At 39.2% G+C, this 19,054-nt stretch overlaps 1 protein-coding gene across 1 annotated transcript; it reads right to left on the bottom strand.

The window, feature by feature from the left end:
- Positions 1–627: 627 nt before the first annotated feature.
- On the bottom strand, positions 628–4,344 carry LOC149081543 (uncharacterized). Its single transcript, XM_089238479.1, has 4 exons — positions 4,144–4,344; positions 3,374–3,490; positions 2,851–3,263; positions 628–1,960 (listed from the first exon to the last, which is right to left on the bottom strand). Exons 2-4 carry the CDS (start codon positions 3,456–3,458, stop codon positions 1,496–1,498), a joined length of 963 nt encoding a protein of 320 aa, XP_089094605.1. The 5' UTR covers positions 3,459–3,490; positions 4,144–4,344; the 3' UTR covers positions 628–1,495.
- Between the last annotated feature and the right edge of the window lie 14,710 nt (positions 4,345–19,054).

Below are 19,054 nucleotides of genomic sequence, written 5' to 3'. Positions count from 1 at the left end.
TACTTTTTTGCCAGTTCAGATTATTTCTCTTGTTTATGATTTTTTTTGTCAGTCCTCAAACTATCTCTCCTGTGCATTTTACACCAGTCCACAAACTGTTCTACTTATGTACTTTTTGCACACCATCACATTATTTCTCCAATGTACTTTTTGTCAATCCCCAATTCATTTCTCTTGTTCATGTACTTCTTGCTGGTCCTCAACTTATTTCTGATACTTTTTATTTTGCTGATCTGCAAACTATTCTCTTATTTATGTATTTTTTTCAGTCAAATGATTTCTCCTATGCATTCATCGCTGGTCCACAAATTATTCTTTATGTATTTTTTGTCAGTCCTCAAATTATTTCTCCTATGCATTCATTGCTGGTCGTTAAAATAGTTTAACTATTTTTATTTGTTCTGTTATAAAAAGGTTGAAGAACATTGGTTTAAGCCATAGTTTCCCAACCGTTTTTGCCCCATCGCCCCCAACACAATCTAACCCATAGGATCCTATGTTATACCCGTAGCTTCTACCACCTCCTAGAACATTTCATCACCCAGGGGCATTAATGCCCACGTTGGGAATTACTAATTTAAGCCATATATAACTATGAGTCAATAATAACAAAAATACCAAGAGAGGTTTATAACATACTAACAAGACTTTATTTACATAAAACATTATTCTTTGTACAATAATGACCGACCCCCCCCCAACGGCTGCATAATCTCTTTCCCACAGAGAAAACAAAATTGTGCGTGCAGCACGAATATTTCCAACAGAGCAACATTCCAAGATTTAAAAAATAAAATATATAAGTATACAAGCAGTAAGGGATATAGTCTGTCAAAAATAATTTCACAACATGATTAACAGTATAACAGACATGACATTTTATCACATACATAGAGCTTTTTCTTATTTTTTTTTAAATATCAAGAACAGCAGCGATATAGAATTTAAGCTACAGCTGCCGTTAACGTGTAATTTGAGCAACATAAATCAGAGAAATGCAATATTGTAAAAATTGTAATATAACCATGTTGAATGCTTTCTATCTTAAAATTGATAAGTTGTGTTAAATGTTGAAATGATTTTGAAGCATGCAGAAGTAATTTCAGACTATAGTAAGACCTCTCCTAGAGACTCCACTTCTCAATAGAGCCAATTTTAATATGTGTGTGGTCTAATGTTATATATAAATTAGATGTTTCTAAGAGCTGTTATTGTGAGAATGGACGGTGGTTCCCATGGAAAGGTTTTACATTTCCCTTCATCACATGCTTACATTTCTACATAATCTGAAAATATCCATTCGAAACGATAGAAATGCAATGGATTTTTGAATGGAAACATGAGCTGGCAGTATAATCCATCACTTATAGTTATTCACATCAGTATTATAGCTACAAAAAGGGGGAATATTAAAAGAAATATCGGTCGCGCGAAGTTCAAAATCTCACTTTCAAATCATCATTAAGTCTCTATTGTGTATGTGTTTTTAGCATGTCTATCGTTTCTGTGCGATAGCATTAAGTAGACACTGTTTGTGGGCCTGAATAAGTTCTTCAAGGACTTGAACTTGGACCCTAAGATTTTCTTTCTCCTGTTCAAGTTCCGTCACCCTTTGCTCCATCTCCTTCTGTTTTTCTTTGCGGGTCTTCCTACAGGAAGACTTGGAGGCAGCAGCACTGTTATTGCCTTTCTTGCGAGTGTCCTGCTGGTAACTGATGGAAGAACTCGTACTTTCCCCGACTTCTATGAATTCAGTCTTAGTCTGTTTGACCATGAAGACATCGTCTTCAGAGATACTGTCCAATGGCCTCTTGAGAGCTGATCCGAGCAAGGCACTGCTGAAAGACGTGCTCGTCTCGTTGGATAGGATGTCGAAACTGCTATCATTAGAACTTGTTGATGGCATGGGTGAGAATGAAGGTGGTGGCGAGGATGACAACGTGTCAGTCATTTCTGGGACCTAGAATTGAAACAAAAACAAAATTAGATATCAAGATATTTATATATCTTTATGTCATCTCAGCATCTCTTCACCTTTCTGAACCAAAGAACCAGTAAAATTTATGAAAGAATTTGACAATCTTTACCGAAATAATGAATGAAAAATTTCAGAACATTTACATTGTATTGTGATAGTTATGAATATTTAAATGATAAAAAATTTTGTTCCACACATTTGTTACATTTAATATTTCTTTGGTGAACTACATCTCAATTAACCTTGATTTTCTAGCAGTCTATTTCCCATTCATTGGTGATTTTCCAGCAATTTTAGCAACAATTGGTGACTTAGCTCACTTATGGCAAAGCTTTTGGTGACAATTGGAGATGTATTTTGTCATATTTAAGATCCCACTTTCCCATATTTTTCTCAATGAAACATGATCGCATGAACACGATTTTTTTTCTCTACGTGCAAAATATAGTTTTTTAATTGCGATTTGCATTATCTTCTTTATTCTCCACCTTTCAGCAATAATTAGCAAACTAGTCAAAAATTGAATGTTTTGGGTTCAATCAGCTGTGTATTCTGCATTAAGGATAGCTATTTCCCGTATTTTTCGTCTTAGACCATAGGTTGAGAAATGCTGGTATATCAATTATCTTTAGTAATAATAATTATAACTATTACAGATTTTATGAAAATTGACTATTCTGGCTTGAAGTCTGTTGTTTGTTTGAGTTTAACTTCAACATTTTTCTAATACTAGTGGTTAGCATCTTCAGGAGAAATGGTGTCGCTGGACCAAAGCCTTAATAGTCAATTTTCATCAAATGATGTCCGTGAAAACCTTATCAGCTACATGCTATGTATTATGTTTGATAAGGATACAAATCTATTTTACTGACCTCCTGAGCATGGAGAAACATGTCCAGGTTCTGGTACGTCTCCTCTGGGTCCAGGGTTTTCTGCAATATTGTTGTAGAGTTGAAGTAGGAATGATCGGACGAGATGCACGTCGATCCTGATCCCATGTGCTTGATGCTCATCGTCTTGACACCGAAGTTATGGAAAACAGGAGGCTTTTCGTCCAGGAACGATGATGAGGACACAGACGAGATCGAGCTGCACCTGTCTCGCTGCTCTGTTTCAGGGACCATCCGGTCATCAGGCGATGCCAGGACGTCGAATGTGTTGCCTATCACATTGTTGTCGTCAAAGTCCAGGTATGACTCCAAGTTACTGATGTTCCAGTTCTCGACCCCATTTGGTAAGCTGACTTCCCTATTGAATCTCTTCTCTATCGGTATGTTAGGAAAAGCTGGAACAAAGAAGAACAATGCAATTGATCATTAAATAATGTAAAATAATAATTAAATAAACTAATTAGTAGACTGCTACTAATTTCGACATTAATTATCATGAACTTACCAATTTTCTTCAACAACGTCGTTGGTGAATCCAACGTTTGCTGCATGTTGAGAGCTTCTATCGTTGCAGGTAGAACCTGAGTCATCGTTGATTATTTCAAAATATGCTCCAGACTTCCTGTCAATATTGAATGATAATAACTAAATTAATTTTTTTTACATAAATTGTAGAACACAATCAAATAATTTATCAATTAATGACTTTATAAGTCATTTTAATTTAAGTATTATATAAAAATTGGAAAAATTTGTAGATAGGAAAACCATTTAAAAGGTTTTTTTAGTATGGCTTTCTATGCGTTCGTTTGTTTTTTATGAAGTGAACATCTCTGCTATTTATAAGAACAGGACTTACACCTATGTGTAGTGTGTAACAGAAGAACCACAAATTAATATTGTAACCTCAATACTGGCGAAAATGGATGTAGTGATCTCTTTGCCTCCTTACAGATATATATATTTTAAAATAAATATGAGTGTTAAGAGCAATGATAGATCATGTTGACAACTTCTACCCTTGCAGGAAAAAAACCCTTGCCATCCCTGATTATTTCAAAATATGCTCCAGGCTTCTTGTCAATATCAAATAATTATAAATTAATTAATTTTAAAACAAACTCGACAAAATTTAAACACTATCGATCAAATAATTTATTGATCGATGAATTTACAAGTCATTTTCATTTATATATTAAGTTTTTTGAAGTTAATTGGAATTGCTCCACTTCAATAGAGGAATCAATCAAGTCGATTAAATGATAATTGATTTACCTTTATAAGATATTTTCTGGGTAATCCAATAAATTCACGAACGTACAATGTCCAACAACACAAACAATATAATGTTTACGATTTTTTATGAACTGTAAAACCCCCTAAAATTATTATCCACCGGTTATAACAGTAAATATACCGAAGAGGAGCGAAACTGAAACTTAGATGCTGCGGTCACGAGCACCAACCAACAAAAGCGCTCGTCAGCAGCCGTGCTTAGTTATTATCGGTGTTTAGGCTATTTTTAGCCCTTGCGTCACTGTGATCGACCAATGAGAGCCGAGCTTTGGAGTGATGTCACTATCCTCCAATCGGCTTCCAGGAACGTTTGTTCCTTCAAATGACGTCATTTATTCATGAACCTAATGTGTTTTTTTAAAATTGTTTTTGTGTTTTTTTTCTTAGGAAGTTGGAATCTGATCCACACAAAACACATAAAGAAGGAAGTTTGGCACCCATTTGTTGAGTTCTTTCGAGTCGAGGGCGTTTTGCTAGACTTGTATATGTATGTGTTATTGTTATTCCTTTTGGATGTGTATGAAAATTAAGAAAAAAAAAAAGAAGAGAATATTCTCTTCTTTTTTCCCCATTTTTGAATCTTATCTCTACGAACAGGATCTAGAAAATGCCGCGATAAAGCGAAAGGGTTCAGCGGAAATAGTCTGGGAATCATCCTCCGTATATAATCTGTATATTATGTGATAAAAGGCCGGGAATAAATATTATTTGCGGTTTTTTTTTATTATTATTATTTTCTTCACTTGTTTGTGAAAACACCCACGCGAAGTTTTATGATAGTCCCGGCACGTGCTCGTGGAAAAACGCCTTTTCGAGCGGCGAATTACGCGACGGAAACTTGGTAACTACCTTATTGTTCAGTTCAGTATAGTCAGTAGGTATTTATAGGGGGGAGGGGGCGGCTCAGCTGGCTACAGCCCGAGGTTTCGAATTTGAGGAATTGGTGGCCAAGAAAGTTTGTAGAATGGGAGAAGGGCGGAAAAATTTGTGTAAATCTCAATAAATCCGCCTCTGCTCAGACAGCAAGGGACTATGTTAGCGAGTTCTAATAGAGTGGCATAGAGAGTTTGCAAGCACGGGAGTGAGTGAGCAAAAGAGTTATATATATGTATATATAGAGAGCGCGTGATCAAGCTTGTGAATGATCAAAAGAGTGACCTAGAGCGTGTGTAAACATGCAAATGATCAAAAGAGTGACCCATAAAGAAAAGAGTTATTTCGGTGAGCGACCAAAAGAGTGACCTAGAGCGCGTGCAAGTGACCAAAACTGTGTGCACCCATCTGAGTGACCAAAACAGTGTGCAACCATCTGAGTGACCAAAACAGTGTGCAAGCACGTGAGTGATCAAAAGAGTCACTTAGAAAGACTTAGTGTGTGAGCATGGAAGTGTTCAAAAGAATGACTCACACAGATGTACTTGCGGGGGGGGGGGGTGATGTGAAGCTAAGCGGGTTATAGCACAGGGTGGCGGCGAATTCGAGGAAAGAGTAGTAAGAAAATGAGACTAGAATGGGCGCATAAACCATAAATGCACCTCAGTATAGTGATGGGCAAACTGCGGCCCGCTTGGAGGTCCTATCCGGCCCACCGGAGAGTTTAAAATAATGGTTCAAAAATTTTCGATTACAGTGATTTAAGGGAAAAAAAATTCATTTAAGGGGGTGTTTCACTTTTTGCATATGCTAAATATAGTTGTGAAAATTCAAATAGAAATTGATTTAAAAACTTTTTCTGAGTTGAATTCCAAGAATGGATTGAAATTAAGAATTTATGAAAGAAGTAATTTCACAAATATACAAGGATGATGTCACTCTACGCAATCATACGAAGGTTTTTTAACAACTGGCTGTTGTGAAGATGAATTTTTGGAAAGGGAAAATTCAACTGCCTTTGCGGGGAATCGAACCCACATCCTTTCACTTTCCGGGTGAACGTACTAGACTACAAAGGCAACGGATCTCTCAATCTTTCCTTGGAGCTCTTCGGCAGCATCAGCAGTTGTGATCTTGGCCTGAGTCAGGTCCGGCCGTCCATGTACGACCCCCTTCAGCGTACACGAGCTCCAAGATTGAGATTCGTTGTCTTTGTAGTCTAGGGCGTTCACCCAGATAGTGAAAGGACGTGGGTTCGATTCCCCGCAAAACAGTTGAATTTTTTCTTTCCAAAAAATTCATCTTCGCAACAGCCAGTTGTTAAAAAACCTTCGAATTTCAGAAATGATGAAAATACCAGAATGAAATCAGTTGAAGGGCAGCTCTACGGGAGCCTCTAGTACATAAGGGGCCTCGTGATAATGAGATCTGGTTACAATTTTCAAGAGTAAGTGTGTTAATTGGTAAGTAGGTATTTCAAGCCTGGTAAAAGAAAGCCTTCAAAAACCTCTTTGCTGAGGGCGGGTGGGCTATAATGCTCATAAGACGGCTCTGTCTTCAACACATAGCCTGCGGACCACACGTGGCCCTCCAAACTTTTTGCAGTGGCCTGGCCTGACCCGCCGACGAAAACGCTTAAGAGTTACAGAACTGATAGAAATGCTTAAAAATCAATGAATGAATTTATAGAAATGAATTCAAAATTACTTTAATAAAACATTTCAAAAATAAGAGAAATAATTTCAGAATTGGAGGAAACAATTATTTGATATTTTCGAAATTCATGAAAATTCATAAGTAATGAAAAATATTTTCAGAATAATTGAAAATTTTCCTATTTAATGGAAAAAAATAATTTCTCAGAACTACTGGAAATTAATATTTCATTGAAATATAATTTCAGAATGAACGAAACTTCGTATTTGATAGAGAAAATAGTTCCAGAAATAATGAAAACTCATATTTGATTAATAATTTCTCAGAATTAATGAAAATCCGTTTTTTTATGAAAAAGTAATCTCATAATAAATAAAATTCCAAAAGTCTCCTGTTTGATTCGGACGGAGCCCTGGGCCTCGTTGGGCCCACCGATTAAAACGCCAGTTCCCAGATTAACGCGAATATTTCTCTAACCTAGTTATTTCGGTTGCAAAATTCCACTGCTTATGGTACTGCGGAACCATAGAAAAGCCCTTACGTAACCCTGGGGTGCTGCAGAACACCAGATAGAAACCCATGGTCTAGACTCAGATCAAGATTTTTTTTACTGGCCCCTTTCTAATAAATTTTAATAAATCTGTCTTTCAAATTATTCACCTAATCGGTCCCTGCTTGGAATGGTTTTTTCTTTGCACCCCGTTCTTAAACCATCCCATTGTGTCGTAGCTTTTATCGCCCCCCTCCCCCATCGGTTATTCCAGCTATCTCCACCCTAAAAGGCGATATTGTCCTCTTTGGAAAACACTTGATCACGAGTGAGAGCTAGGGCCGTCTTAACAGGACCATGGGCAACCGGGCAAAATGATGTGCCCGAGTAAATAAATCACAGCATCAATTCTCGTTACCACAAGGCCCTCTCTGTGCATTTGATGCCCCCCCCCCACCCCCTCCTCGCGCAACCCGCGTAGGCCATGTGTTGAGGAGGGCCTGGCGAGAGCACCGTCAGTCACCCTCCGTGTGGGGACCATGACTGCAAAAGATGTGTGGTGCTAGATACCAGATCACAGCAGAGCTCACCATGGTTCTCGGTGCCCCCCATCCTTCTTTGAACTATTTAACGAAATACCAACTCTTGGCCAGATCGCTATATTGTAATTTACTGCCATTAATGAGATGAGTTGGAAATGATGGCGTTGTCTATTGGTGGTCGCCTCAAGTTCGTTAGGGAAAATATCTTATCTATATCCTCTCTCGGCGTCGAACCCAGGACCGTGGCAGCACCCTTCACTGTGGTAGACGAGCATCTTAGCCACTCGGGCGCTATCCTTTCAACTGGAACTAGGGCCGTCTTAAGAGCATCATGGGCCCCCGGGCCAAATGTTTTTTCTGAGGCCCTACCAGGTAAATTCTAGAAAATTTCAACCAAATCTATATTTTGTGAGGCCCCCGGTGGGCCCATGCGTTAAGACGGCACTGACTGGAACCTTAAGACCAGGATTCTTTATGACCCCCTCCTCACACATACAAGGCCCTATCTTGGGTCGCCAGTCATATTGTAAGTAATGAAAAAAAAAATGCAAAATCGATTCCCGGAACCCCAGACTTTTAGGTCCCAAACCTTCCTGCTTCAAGGAAACCCCTGGAAGTAAGATGGGAACGTGTCCCGATTATATGTGTAGAAAACGTGCTTACCACAGATATGCGTAGGGGGCTTGCTTACCCCTTAGCAATAAATGGGAGATGCTCTTGGGGCCAGTATCGTACCCGAACACGGCCGACTTCAAGACAAGAGAGAGCCTCACAAAAATGAAATCTGATTGAAATTTGTTGGCAATCATTTTTCCACCAGGTAGGGCCTCAGAAAGCGCACTTGGCCGGGGAGGGGCCCATTAATATTATAAGACTCCCCTACCGGTAGGACGCGGAGTACGCTTCCCACCGGTTGAATATGCACATAGCTTGCGTATAAATGATATCCAACACATAGTGTTTAGAATATATCTGAGTAGCGCCACTAAGGCAATGTTTTCCACAGAATTTCAACTGGTTTTTAATGGCAACAATTTCCATTTAATATCCATTTTGACTTCATTTTTTATAAACAAAGAAAGTAAAATTTTAAAAATTAATTTTTAAAGCCGTAAATGATAATTTAAAATATTGTTTTATTTAAACCTAAACTATAATTTTACTTCATTTAAAACTTAATTAATGCATGCTCAGAAGTGGCATGCTTCGTAGCATGTGGATGCGAGTCGTGGCTGATTCGTGTAACCCAGCTTCATTGGGAGGTGGAACTGGCGGATGACTTGAGGTCATGGTATCCTTGCCGCTCCTCGTGTAGGACGGCCGCTGTGGTGGTCGAGTGGTTATAGTGACGGACTCGCGATGCGAGGATCCGGGTTCGAACCCCACAGTGGTGGTCGGCTGAAGTTGGTTTTCTGTGGTTCCCAACATCAAGGCGCAAATGCGAGCCGATCTACCCGTTAAAAAGTCTCGTCACAGAGAGCAACAGTCCTACAACGATAAAATCATTCAACCATAACACTTCACTCATAGTTAGAAAAACTGGTGGCAGATGGCAGCACTACACATAACAAGCATTACAGAGAAACAATAAAACTTCACGTCAGGTTTCACTACACGTACACGCACATTCCCGCATGTACCGATTCGTTGGGGGTTCCGCGGGGGGGGGGGGGGAGTGCATGTGTGGTGTAGAAGTAGTAGGTAGGGCCTCCAAAAAATGGCTCGGTGATCCATGATGTTCTTAAGTCAGCCACCTCGTTGGGCAATTTGCCTGTTGTGGCGTTGTATTTGTATTTGTATGTGGATCGCGGACTTCTTGGAGAGGCTAGTAATTTCTTGCAGGCTGTACAGGAGCTCGAATGGTCCCGTGTAAGTATGGGCACGGACTACAATAAATGGCTTTCGGGCCGTGTGAAAGGGCCTGTTCAAGTATTACGTCATCATCGATTGGGGGTTTCCGATTTGCTGACTTTTGATGACAAAGGGGGGGGGGTTTGGATAATGCTTACGTCATCAACCACCCTTTATGAAAATATGAAATATTTTTAATAGCATTTTACTCGGCGCGCAAAAAACGAGAAAAACCTTTCAATAGTTCATGGGCACTCTCTTGAAGTAATATCCCCCCTATTGATAAGTGCCCTACAACACCACTTTAGTGATCTCTAAATGTTTCGCGCCGGAAATGTGTCCGGGCCGCTTAAGTGCTTTGGAACTGTGCCACGCATCACTCAAGTGATCCGTAATTATATGCCGCGGATCACACACTTAAATAATCTGAGAATGTGCCGCGGGTAACTTGAGTGATGTAGAACCGCACTGGGGGGGGGGGCACTTAAGTGTTCTAAAACTACGTCACATGTCACTCAAGGGATCTTTAAATATGTCACGGATCGCTTAACTGTTCTGGAACTGTGTCCCGGGTCATTTAAGTGATCTGAAAATGTGCCACGGGCCGCTTAAATGTTCTGGAATTGTACCACGGGACATTTAAGCGATCTGTAAATGTGCCGCTTTGTTCATTTTTTTTTACAAAATTAGGTTTGAGGAGGGCAGGCAGCATTAGATAACCCCCGCCCCAGGGCCATATTTGGTCCAAGGGCCTTTATGCGATTTATCATTGTATGGCTTAGAAGGTGGGTCGCAATGAATTTATTAAAGATAAATTTTGCGTTCATAGCCTTCAAATAACATTGAAATTAACAGAAATTGATTATAATAACACATATAATGGTATTTTCTTCCGAAATTTCAATTTAAAAAATATTTTTTTGCTTTAAAGAAAAATTTTTGATCGTGGGAGAGGGGCACGAGAGTGAGAATCCCTATGCCCCCCCCGTGTACGTCTCTGATCCCACCAATATGCGTTAGTATTCAGGGGGCAGAGCTGATGACGAAATTTTGCTGACAAGGGGGGTCAAAAATGGCTAAAAATTTGCTCACGTAATACTTGAACTGCTCAAAACGCCATAACTTAATTAACAGCCACATGAAAACTAAATTAGGTCTTCGGAGAGCTGACTGAATAATTCCTTGCTGGCTGTACAGAAGGTAAATTAATTCACGAGAATAGCCGTGTAGAACCTGAATTATTTCATATAGAGCATAGTCTCCCAAACTTTTTGTTCCATCGTCCCCCTCATCAGAAATTTTTTCCTCTCATCGCCCCCCAACTCAAGAAAACCCATAGGATCCTACGTTGAATCAGTAAGTTTTATCGCTCCCTTGGACCATTCCATCACCCACTTTGGGAAACACTGATATAGAGAAGGTCACTTTAAAAACTTTATTACTTATTCGGGAATATTTTTATTGTTAAAAAATTGCTTCTAGGCTAAGATAAGAACCTCGAATGGACCGAAGTTTGTGCATCCACGCTCTTTTATGCAGCAGTGGTTCTCAACGTTGTGGTCCTAGGATATTCTTAACCATTGGTTCTCAACCGGTGCTCCGCGGAGCCCCAATGGCTCCGTGTGCACCCCCCGGGGGCTCCGCGGTGACTCGAGGAAACTAATATAAATCAGTAAATTTGATAGATAAATAAATAAAAGAGTCCTACAGGTTCTTTGCCGTAAAAATCATGAACAAAATGGGCTCCTCGAGTCAAACAGGGCTCCGCCATAAAAATTATGTACTGGATAGGGGCTCCGCGAGTCAAAAAAGGTTAAGAACCGCTGTTCTAAACGATGAGGGGAGGGAACACGAATATATAAATGGGATATAAATATTATATGGAATATATAAATGAAAGGGAGCCATTACGGAGTACACAGGGAGCTGTGATAAAAAATATAGATGTAAAGAAAATGTTCTCGAGAGAAATATGGTGATATATAGAAAAGTGTGACTACGTTAAGAATCCGACAGAACATTCCCTCCTCCTAACCAGAACATGATCCACCGCTCTGTCTCAACGAAGAGATATAAGCAGTTGACAGAACTGTCGCTGGAACCAAGGCCATCCGAGCATGGTCAACGAAAGCTTCATGTCCATGGGAACCTGCATGGTTAGATCTAGAACAGGGATTTTCTCCAGAATAAATACATAAGATGTTCTTCCAGCCAAATATGGGGGCCCCAGAACAACACTTTACCCAGGGGCCCATAATGCTGAAATGAACCTTCACAAGACTCGATGGAACAAAGACCAGTGTTCGGAATCGACCTTATTTGCAAAAGTTTTGGCTGGATTTATTGAAATAATCGATTAAATATGCAGGGAAAGGTCTCGCTCTTGGATATTGATTCTTAATCAATGGTCCACGGAGCCTCTGGTGGTCATAAAAGAGTCTTTAGATGGTCCGAAACAATTAAACATTGTCTTTACATTATTATATACCCAATATTATTCGATAAAGAGCGCGTGATGCCCATTTCATTAGCAAGAGGGGGTCCGTTGGAACATGACGGGTTAAGAACCTCTGCTCTGGGATGGGGGTGGGGGGGGGGGAGTGTGCACGCGAGTAGAAAATATTGCCCAAAGAGAGCAAGCAATGTGCGAAAAAAGATTGGGAAACAATGCTCTAGAGTAATCTACAAATTCGAAAGTCGCTCTCACACGACCCAAAGGCCAAAAGCCCCTTTTGCAACCCGTTCACCGACATCCGATTGACCCAGATACGAAGATACAAAAGAACGGCCCTCACTTTTCACAATTAAATAAATCATCTCTTCTTCCCAAAAACCCTTGACGTCCTCCCAAACGGGAGCCCCTCACGGATACCTACACCTTAATAACAGCAACGATAATAATAACACTAAAAACTACAATTTTTCCGTGAGTCGATGAACCTTTACAAGGTTCCCCGTCCCGTTTTTTTTTTCTTGAGAAACCACCTTAATGAACGGTCTCTGTAGCCAATGGATTCGAGGACAAGGACACCATCTTTTTTTACTAGTAGAAACGTCGAGCTTTGACATTGAGACTCGACAGGTGCCTTCCCTTTCTTTTTCCCATCGTATATTAACCTTTACATTTATTGAAGAATGGCAGAGAAAGGGTGAGCACCGCACAACACAACACAACACTGAAGTGTTTCGCAATTTGGGAAAACACAGAACGGTTCATGGACAACTCTTACTTTCTTTTTATGTGGAGTCAGTCCCGTGTGGATTCGTTGTAAAATGCGAAACGAAGGAAGTCATTGCCCTTTTTGTTTTCTTTCCTCCATTTGGCAATTATGGCGGAAAAAGCTAAACCTTCGAGCAACAAATAAACAAATCAATACTATGCGCAGGATAATTGCCGTGCGTGTGTAAAGGTTCACGGGCGATCGTTTTCTTACAGCTTTTTATTTGGTTTATAGAAGGTCAGTAGTGCGTTTTCAGATGTCCCGTATTTCTAAGAAAATGTCCCGGTTGGATGCGATCAAGACATTTCGAGTGGAACTTACATTTCAACGGGAGTTGATGGATAGCGAATCCCACAAATATTGGAATGTCGTCTGTGTTTCTTAATCTTTCTCCCCCCCCCCCCCCAACGGTGGGCGTGACCGGGAAATTCACCACCAGCAACTCACCGACATCAGTTCGACATAAGTGAATGATCGAATGCATGATTAAGTGAACAGTGAATGAGCGAAATCGGCCAGTCACCATAGAGCTAGCTCGCTCTCGCTGACCAACACACAAGATCACTTGGTCAGTCACTAGGTAGCTCATTCCATCCTAGGTTGCTCATTATATCAATCGCTCACTACGCCACTCACATGCAAGGTCGCTCATTCTTTCATACGCACTCAATCACCTTGTCGTTCTCTTACTGATTAGGTCATTCACTAGCTCACTCGTTCACTCACTAGATACCTCTGTCTACCATTAGGTTCCTGATCATCACACTCACTCACTATTTCACTTACTCTATCTCTAGGTCACTCGCTCACTGTGAACAAACCTTGTACCAACACTAACCCTGTCACTCACTCGGTCATTCCTCGCTCACTGACTCGTGTGGAACTGTTGTCGGTGAATTTTCCTTAAACCCCTGTGGGCCACTTTTAAACCCCATTTTTTCCCTCATGTCTAGTGGCGTATTTATGGGGGGGGGGGTTTAGCGGGCTTTAGCCCAGGGCAGCAAGTTCACAGCAAGTTGTTCTAGGTCATTCTTTTGATCATTCACTGACCTAGTCCCTTGATGTCGGGGCAGAGAAGGAATTACACAAATTTCACCGCCCTTATTTCACTCTACAAATGAAATTGGCCCCCTGTGAACTTGCTTTCTTTCTTTCAAACCGAGCACAACTCAGGTCAATCACCATCTATGGGCGATTTACTACCTAGTGAGTTGGTACACACACAGTTACACTTCCGTCACAACTCACTAGGTAGTAAAAATCTGAATTAGTGACCTTTTAGCAGGAGGAGTGGCTACGTATCCCCCATCCAACGACGGATACAAGATGTAATTAATGCTAAAGGAGGGCCAACAGCCTATTAACTAATAAAGATTTTGTCTCATTTCACAGGTGCTCATATTATTTTGTCCAGCCCCCTGTAAATTGTTAATGCAATAATGCTAAAGTAAAAAAAGTATATATTGAATTATTGATATTCATTGGCGTACGCAAGGGGGGGGGGGTTATACCCATCCCCTACCCCAAGCCGAGATTATAGTGTTATTTTTCAGAAGAAAAAAAATTTTTGAACCTCCCTCCTTACCCGTGAAAATTCTGCTGATATTTAATTTTTGTGTGTAATGTTTTAGATACTAACAATTACATACTCAATTCCTTGCAATTTACAACGAGAGTGACTTTGATGATGGTAGTGATTAGTTGATGTAGCCTGATCGTGATTCATCTGATGAGAGTTATGAATTTAATGGTTTCTGTGATCATTTTTGTCGCACCACGGTCATTTTCCGGATACACCCATCCTTCGGGAATGCTTCGATATCTCTATGAGATGGGAAGCGGGGTGTGTCCGGTCTTCAAAAGTCATTTTCTGCACACGAGGGCTAATTAGACCGGGACCTACAAGTTATTGCCGATTCCGAATGGCAGGATTGTTTTTTATTCATCGGGAGGTTGGTATGCGAACCCCTCAGTGGGGGAGACCCTGCGGTAGCAATTTTTTTCTGCGGTCATGTTGCCGTTTCTGTTGTACCCCTGTGCCAGGAAAGTTTTCTGACAAGGACGAACGGGTATCGAACTCGTGACACCTGTAAACATCCTTTGGTACTTTAGGGGAGTATCTTATCGACCTGGGCTACCGCGCCCTCTATGACGTATGAATAAAATATATATATACATATGTTACTACCAAAGCCCAAAATTGGCCGATTCGTGACGGGCCCCGACCACTTCGCGAATCGTCCAATTCCGTTAGATATTGACCCAGTCAATATCCGAATTTCGGCCAGTTCACGAAGTGGCCGGTGATCCTTGACCAAAGTCCGATAACAAAAGACATGATTCGGAATCATCGTCAAGTCACCGTATATTTTCGTGATAATTATGTCCCCGTTAGTTATGGCAACCCATCATAGTCACGATGCGGTAATCATTTTTCTCTCTCCAAAATTTGACAGAAAAACTGTTCATATAATTATTTTTACAGCTTTTCCTCTCGTCACATGAAGCTAATCCAATACAGCTACTACACTGCTGGCCACCCAAATTGCAACACCAAGAAAGACAAGAGATATCGCAACAATATTTATTTTGTAGATAACATGTTGACCAAGCATCAAATGATTAAATTTATAGACTTCTGTGAAGTGTGGTTAATGCCAAAATCAGTAGCCAGAGTAGCCGCCATTGTTGGAGATCACCGCTGCCACACGCCTCGGCATTGATTCAAAGAGACTTTGGATGTGTTCTTGGGGTACAGCAGACCAAGCAGCTTCCACGCGTTGCCAAAGTTGATCTGGTGTGGCAGCTGGGGATGAAATCTGGGTCAATCGTTGAGCAAGCATGGACCACATGTTTTCTATCGGCGAAAGATCCGGAGAGCGAGCTGGCCAGGGAAGCAATTCAATCTGGCGATTGACGAAGAACCTTTGGACAATGCGTGCCACGTGTGGTCGCGCATTATCCTGTTGAAATATGGCTGTGGGCAAGCCCTGAAGGTAAGGAAGGACAACTGGCTCCAACACCTCGGAGATGTAGCGCTGGCTTTTTAAAGTACCGGCAATGCGTACTAGAGGAGTGCGAGAGTGATATCCAATACCGCCCCATACCATAATACCCGGAGCAGGACCAGTGTGGCGGTGCATAACGCAGCTGTTCAGCATCCTCTCTCCACGGTGTCTCCAGACTCGAATCCGACCATCGTGGTGTTGCAGACAGAAGCGTGACTCGTCAGTAAAGACAATTTCATTCCATTGTGCCGTCCACATCCTTCTTTCATCGCACCATTGGCGGCGGAGACGTCTGTGGTTCTGCGTCAAGGGTAGACGAAACAATGGACGTCTTGCGGACAGACCACTCTGCTGTAAACGGCGTCGAATGGTACGCGCAGACACTGGATGATGCGGTACAGACTGAATGTGCTGTGCTATGGTTCGTGATGTGGCTTAGCGATCCGTCACTGCCATACGCACAATACGCCTGTCATCACGTGAAGTGGTGCACTGAGGTGGATGCGATCGAACACGTCGGTCCGTCGTACCCTCCTGCATCCAACGATCACATATCCGCATCACAGTTGTTTGGTTTCGTCCAACACGACTACCGATTTCCCTGAAAGATAATCCACAATCTCGGTAGGCCACTATCCTTCCTCTGTCGAACTCGGATACTTGATCAAAAGATGATCGCTGTTTTCTACGAGGCATAATTGATCGTTTTTTTGAAAAAACCACAAGAAAAACACAATTGCCGTACTTCAAATCGTCGAAATCTACAAGCCTTAAATAGCGCTTTGAAGTGGCACCACAGGCGCGCGTGATGTGCGTCTGCGCTGAAATTCTAATCATTTGCATATCTCACCTCCGCTAATGCATGTTGTAAATTTCATATGATTTGCATGCTTCCTTCAGGGTGTTGCATTTACGGTGGCCAGCAGTGTATATAGACATACATCACGCGTTGGTGATTAAAAAAAATGGTTTTATCTCCAACCGGGATGTCTTTCATGAGCACATCGAGCTTTGGCCAGGGTTCTCCGGCCACTCCGTGAAAGGGACGGTTCCGTCGCGAATTGGCCACACTTCGTTCTTTATCAGTAACATACATATTTCTTTTTCTTAAAAAATATCTTTGACGAAAAAAAAACTTGTTTTTCAAATTTAAAAAATCGGAAAGGGGAGAAATCAGAAAATTCGCAATTTTACTAATTTTTACGAATTGGAATAACTAATTAGCTAATTTATTAAGATTTTAATTAGCATCAAGATCGTTGCGATTGATAAATGACAAGCTTTCAAATTTATAAATGTCAGAAAATTCGAAATTTTACTAATTGTTACGAATTGGAATAACTAATTAGTTAATTAAGATTTTAATTAGCATCAAGATCGTTGCGATTGATAAATGACAAGCTTTCAAATTTATAAATATCAGAAAATTCGCAATTTTACTAATTTGTACGAATTGGAATAACTAATTAGTTAATTAATTAAGATTTTAATTAGCATCAGGATCGTTGTGATTGATAAACGACAAGCTTTCAAATTTATAAACATGAGAAAATTCGCAATTTTACTAATTTTTACGAATTGGAATAACTAATTAGCTAATTTATTAAGATTTTAATTAGCATCAGGATCGTTGTGATTGATAAATGACAAGCTTTCAAATTTATAAATGTCTGAAAATTCGCAATTTTACTAATTTTTACGAATTGGAATAACTAATTAGTTAATTTATTAAGATTTTAATTAGCATCAGGATAGTTGCGATTGATAAATGACAAGCTTTCAAATTTATAAATATCAGAAAATTCGCAATTTTACTAAATTTAAGGAATTGGAATAACTAATTAGCTAATTAATTAAGATTTTAATTAGCATCAGGATCGTTGTGATTGATAAACGACAAGCTTTCAAATTTATAAACATCAGAAAATTCGCAATTTTACTAAATTTAAGGAATTGGAATAACTAATTAGCTAATTAATTAAGATTTTAATTAGCATCAGGATCGTTGCGATTGATAAATGACAAGCTTTCAAATTTATAAACATCAGAAAATTCGCAATTTTACTAAATTTAAAGAATTGGAATAACTAATTAGCTAATTAATTAAGATTTTAATTAGCATCAGGATCGTTGCGATTGATAAATGACAAGCTTTCAAATTTATAAATGTCTGAAAATTCGCAATTTTACTAATTTTTACGAATTGGAATAACTAATTAGTTAATTTATTAAGATTTTAATTAGCATCAGGATAGTTGCGATTGATAAATGACAAGCTTTCAAATTTATAAATATCAGAAAATTCGCAATTTTACTAAATTTAAGGAATTGGAATAACTAATTAGCTAATTAATTAAGATTTTAATTAGCATCAGGATCGTTGTGATTGATAAACGACAAGCTTTCAAATTTATAAACATCAGAAAATTCGCAATTTTACTAAATTTAAGGAATTGGAATAACTAATTAGCTAATTAATTAAGATTTTAATTAGCATCAGGATCGTTGCGATTGATAAATGACAAGCTTTCAAATTTATAAACATCAGAAAATTCGCAATTTTACTAAATTTAAGGAATTGGAATAACTAATTAGCTAATTAATTAAGATTTTAATTAGCATCAGGATCGTTGTGATTGATAAACGACAAGCTTTCAAATTTATAAACATCAGAAAATTCGCAATTTTACTAATTTTTACGAATTGGAATAACTAATTAGTTAATTAATTAAGATTTTAATTAGCATCAGGATCGTTGCGATTGATAAACGACAAGCTTTCAAATTTATAAACATCAGAAAATTCGCAATTTTACTAAATTTAAGGAATTGGAATAACTAATTAGCTAATTAATTAAGATTTTAATTAGCATCAGGATCGTTGCGATTGATAAATGACAAGCTTTCAAATTTATAAACATCAGAAAATTCGCAATTTTACTAAATTTAAGGAATTGGAATAACTAATTAGCTAATTAATTAAGATTTTAATTAGCATCAGGATCGTTGTGATTGATAAACGACAAGCTTTCAAATTTATAAACATCAGAAAATTCGCAATTTTACTAATTTTTACGAATTGGAATAACTAATTAGTTAATTAATTAAGATTTTAATTAGCATCAGGATCGTTGCGATTGATAAACGACAAGCTTTCAAATTTATAAACATGAGAAAATTCGCAATTTTACTAATTTTTACGAATTGGAATAACTAATTAGCTAATTTATTAAGATTTTAATTAGCATCA

The sequence above is a fragment of the Pholcus phalangioides genome, unplaced genomic scaffold (genome assembly GCF_987345545.1).
Source record: "Pholcus phalangioides strain wild (caught in Gottingen) unplaced genomic scaffold, Ppha-v1.0 ptg000010l_1, whole genome shotgun sequence".
In the NCBI taxonomy this organism is placed as follows: Eukaryota; Metazoa; Arthropoda; class Arachnida; order Araneae; family Pholcidae; genus Pholcus; species Pholcus phalangioides.
Note: the sequence above shows the minus strand (reverse complement) of the source record. Positions and strands in the feature narration are given on the sequence as shown.

Excerpts from the sequence above, each read along its gene's own strand:
- LOC149081543 (XM_089238479.1), bottom strand. The coding sequence starts at position 3,458 with ATGACTCAGGTTCTACCTGCAACGATAGAAGCTCTCAACATGCAGCAA. Across the intron at positions 3,264-3,373 it reads GACGTTGTTGAAGAAAATTG|CTTTTCCTAACATACCGATA; the intron begins GTAAGTTCATGA and ends TCTTTGTTCCAG. Across the intron at positions 1,961-2,850 it reads TGTTTCTCCATGCTCAGGAG|GTCCCAGAAATGACTGACAC; the intron begins GTCAGTAAAATA and ends TTTCAATTCTAG.